The sequence below is a fragment of the Rutidosis leptorrhynchoides genome, chromosome 10 (genome assembly GCF_046630445.1).
Source record: "Rutidosis leptorrhynchoides isolate AG116_Rl617_1_P2 chromosome 10, CSIRO_AGI_Rlap_v1, whole genome shotgun sequence".
Classification (NCBI taxonomy): Eukaryota; Viridiplantae; Streptophyta; class Magnoliopsida; order Asterales; family Asteraceae; genus Rutidosis; species Rutidosis leptorrhynchoides.
In genome coordinates, this window is record NC_092342.1 from 25,485,663 (window position 1) to 25,490,000 (window position 4,338).

The following is a 4,338-nucleotide window of genomic DNA, read 5'->3' on the forward strand; positions in this document are numbered from 1 at the left end:
CATGTTAAAAAGTTCAAGTCTCGAATCCACGCTGCTCAATCTAATTTCTTTAAAGGTATTTCATTAATTCAATTTCATTATAATGAATCAATTCTCTTGTCATAATTTTTTACTTTAGGATAATTGATAGTTGTTAATTTTTGTGATGTATTTGTTCCGTTCAATACCGGAATCCTAATTTTTGTATAAATCAAATGACCTGAATTATATGAATTTGTAAAGTTTAACTGTATGAAAATCAGTTACAGTATTACCTAGGGCTTTGGGCTATTTGTCTACAAGTTTTACTCACACTATACGTAAGAATATTGTTCCAGTTTTTCATGTTCATATGGCATTTTAGTCCTGTTATGCATCTATAGAGTACATTGTTTCGTGTTTTTTGGACAAATGGAGTAGTATGTGTTTCATTTGATCTTTCGGCTACGTGCTAAACTTTATGTCATTACGTTGTTTTGATATAGTAGTTCAAACAGTATATAAGGTTGGAAAGGATGGAATTGAAGCAGGTGCTAGCTTAGTGCCAGTAAGTTATTCACTCTCGTTATGTTCGACTATTGCGATGAACTCGTTTTCTTATTCAATTTCCATTTCCTAAAATAAATATTCATCTATTTTGGTTAATGTATTTTAGGAGTCTATACCAAGACCAATTGCTCGTATATCCGTGGGTCTGATTGGGGCGACCGTTGCACTTTTTCTACTGAAGTCACTTCTATCTACAGTTTTCTTTGTTCTGGTATATCTCCACCCATAGATTCGGTAAACTTAGTTTCTTAAATTACATGATATTAAGATGCACAATGACTAGATGTGGCAAGATGGGCCAGTCGTCGGGTTAAATAACGGGCCATAGCAAGGTCGGGTTGAAGCAAATTAAACTTATAGTCGTTTTGCAAAATTTTATCAAATTATAATCTATAAATACATTAATTATAGTTACCAAACATTTATGCTTCTATTACAATAGTAGGGTTGTTTACTTCTTTTCTGAATTTGCCTCTGTTTTCATTTGCCACTTCTGGAGGGGTGTCTGATTCCATGTCTCCTGGAAACAGACCAATTTTCAGATTAAGTGGCAGAATAAGTGACAAAGAAACATCAATTCTACTTACTGAATTAAGAGCTGTACAGAAACAGACCATTAAGTGGTAAGTAAACATGCCCTTAATGCACTTTAGGAGTTGTATGCATTTAAAGTATTCAATAAGTGAATTTCACCGTTTCACCCCCTTTGACCCGATCAAGATAGCATATAATCCAGACCCATTGATAAGTTCTTTTTTGCATTTACCAAATGGGTACACACTAGAATAAAGAGTCATTGCGAATATTCTTGTACAATATAACTAAACTCTTTCTTTTACTAGTATTATTAAGAATGCAAATAATATTTTAATATATATGGAACAGGCCACAATGGGACTAATTTACTCTGCATTTATCGCGTTGAACAAAGATGAAGGCCCTAAAGGAGGCGGAAGCACCACCGACTCAAGCAACAGCACTACCACTTCAACCGATGAGGAGTCCCTTGAAGAAGCAAGAAGAATTATGGAAAAGTACAAATAAAAGTAAATTTTGTAAATCCATCAATCCATTCATAGTTTGGAGGTAACAGTTTCTTAAACAAATGTTATACGTTGTCAAAACTTGTTGACCCGTGGCAGATTTATAATAGTTTGATCTTTAATCAGGTGTTCATATGCCTGCCTAAAGTTGTGACATATGATGGGCAATATAGTTTTTTTTTTTTTTTTGGGATAAATTTTTTAAGGTAAAGTAGATATGTTCAGTTAAATAAGTTGAGTTTTTTTTTTTTTTTTTTTTTTTTTTTTTTTCCTTTTTTAAAAGAGAACATAACATGAGTAATTATAAGATTACAGAACATGAATAGCTAAACACACTTAAATGCTGTTACACTCTCTATAGCTAGTTCATTCAAGAGAATATTATGTAAACAATAACAGAAATTTACAATATATAAGAAGAAGAAACTGGTTTAATCTTAACTTAACTCCACCAAACAGTAATTACATAGCAAGAGAATGCTCAAATTTCATCCTCTATAACAAGCCTATGTTCTTCGATGACTTGATATCCGCTCCAATGTGGCAATAAAGTGTGAACGAGGTACCGAAAAATGTACACTTCTCACGTAATTCGTTCAAACACAGGAAAAAATATTTTCCAAAAATTATAGTGATGAGAGATAAATTTACTCTTTATTATTTTTTAATTATCAACACTGGCTGCCACGTCGACAAACAAGTGCACCAGATCCTGAAGTAAGTGAGGACACAATTGATGATGGTTTAGCACTTAGACTCGACGCACGGGCATAATTGGCTCCTGCACCAGTTCCAGATGGTGTGAAGAACGCTCCGTTTAACATAAGGTCTCCTTCTGATCTCCAGTTCCAATGCCTCCATCTTCCTTGTGTTATCACTCTATGGGTCACCTGTTTATGACATTATTTTGAATGATAATTAGGCTTAAGTTAAAACTCAGTTTGTTTGTGAAGATTTGAAAATGATTTCTGTTTTTTTTCTTAATGTTAGTTACCTCTTTAGCATTAGGATTAACAGGGGCGAGGTATCTGTTTCCTTGGCTGTTAATGGTAGGATCAGCACTGCCACCTATAGCATACATTTCCCAGTGTGTGTAGTCGTTATTTACAACGTGAAAGTACCCGTGCCTACACCTGCAAATATGAAACTGTTCGTTACATATGTAGTATTAAGTTTTAGTCTTGTTTCGGGATAAGGGAAACAAATTAGAGGTGGAAAGTTCGACCAATTTACATTGAACGGGTAGATATATTAGGGTTTTTATTATATCAGCGTTAAGAATATATAAAAGACAGTCGGCACTAGTCCGAAGTGTCATTATAGTGCACACAACCTTCTGACTGAAAGATTCATTTTCTGGAGTAGCCTGAACGGGGAAAACCTTATCTAACAACATTCTGAATCATTTCTCTTAAAAAGTGTTTTGGGTCAACTAAATTATACCCGACCCGTTTTGACCATTTCCAAAAGATATCAGACTATTACCCAACCCGCCTATTTTGCCACCATTAAAAAATATAAATGTTTAGCTAATTATTAAAAAGGTTACACTAACATACCTTGGCATTCTTTGAACAAGTCCCTCCCCGAAATGGTTGTATGCAATGGTCACTTGCATAATCTTGTCACGGGCGTAAGTATCACTGTGACCCAACAACATAACCTGTTCATCGAACATAATACATTAGAATCAAAACATGTCGTAACTGTACAACTATTTGTAGTTGAAATTTAGGAGTTGAAATTCTACCTCATTGTGATGAGTGAAGAAATTGTTAGAAATAGTAATAGCAGTTGATCCCATAATAGCATCAATAAGCCCATCAGCACAATTTGATAACGAGTTATGATCAACCCAAATATGACTCGAACCAAATATAGAAATCCCATCACCATCTGCCATTGTTCTCCATCCATAATGAGATGGCGAGCTTCTAACCATTGCATTCCCAGTTGGTTTACAATCATGAATATTCAAACCATGTATAATCACATTCGTAACATATTGAATCGTAATACATGCTCCATTCGCAATATGTACATTGGTACCACGAGCATCGATTGTTTTAAAACTATTCATTATTAGTTCTTGTTTTAGTTTAATAACCATGTCCCTTTTGAAAATGATCCATAAAGGTTGCTCTTGAATGACAGCATGTCTTAAAGTTCCGGGCCTTGGGTTGACCGGGTCATCATCGTTTGGGTCAGTTACGACATAGTAACGTCCATCACGACCACCAATAGCGTTACGGCCAAATCCGATAGCACAGTCTGCCAAGCGTTTTCGGTTGCGTTGCCAGTTTCGGTCACATCTCCAACAGTCATCAATTGGGTTCCCAGTGCCACACGACAAAAAGCCCAAGTTTCTTCTTTCTGTACTGTTTCTTATTGTCCTGCATTTTTTTTATTAAATATTAGAAATTTATCATACACGATTTGAATGAAACCAGCACAGCTGATTCAAACCAAAATAAGAAACATGATTCGCGATAGTCGGTGATGGAATTGTCATTTCCGTCGGTGGAACGGAGGAAATTAGGGCAAAAAACTAGAGAGAATCCTAGAGAGACAACTAACTAGAAATAGAGACATCACCAATCAAAAAATCATTATATGTAAAAAGACAATCCTAGACAATATGAATAGAAGTAAGGGCAATAATCTATTGATATATTGATATATAATTGAGTACTCTAAATAATCAGATAATCACATTTAGAACGAGTGGTATATGACGATCATTTGTGTTTTTTATTTTTTTATTTTT

The 4,338-nt window shown here is 34.7% G+C and overlaps 2 protein-coding genes across 2 annotated transcripts; one reads left to right on the forward strand and one right to left on the reverse strand.

Moving 5' to 3' along the window:
* The first annotated feature begins 439 nt into the window (after positions 1-439).
* Positions 440-1,688, forward strand: LOC139873586 (uncharacterized). The gene is made up of 3 exons (XM_071861525.1): positions 440-526; positions 635-739; positions 1,414-1,688. Exons 1-3 carry the CDS (start codon positions 440-442, stop codon positions 1,570-1,572), a joined length of 351 nt encoding a protein of 116 aa, XP_071717626.1. The 3' UTR covers positions 1,573-1,688.
* Positions 1,689-1,929: 241 nt separating this feature from the next.
* Positions 1,930-3,809, reverse strand: LOC139871798 (probable pectate lyase 8). Its single transcript, XM_071859531.1, has 4 exons — positions 3,322-3,809; positions 3,131-3,234; positions 2,566-2,704; positions 1,930-2,461 (listed from the first exon to the last, which is right to left on the reverse strand). Exons 1-4 carry the CDS (start codon positions 3,679-3,681, stop codon positions 2,243-2,245), a joined length of 822 nt encoding a protein of 273 aa, XP_071715632.1. The 5' UTR covers positions 3,682-3,809; the 3' UTR covers positions 1,930-2,242.
* Between the last annotated feature and the right edge of the window lie 529 nt (positions 3,810-4,338).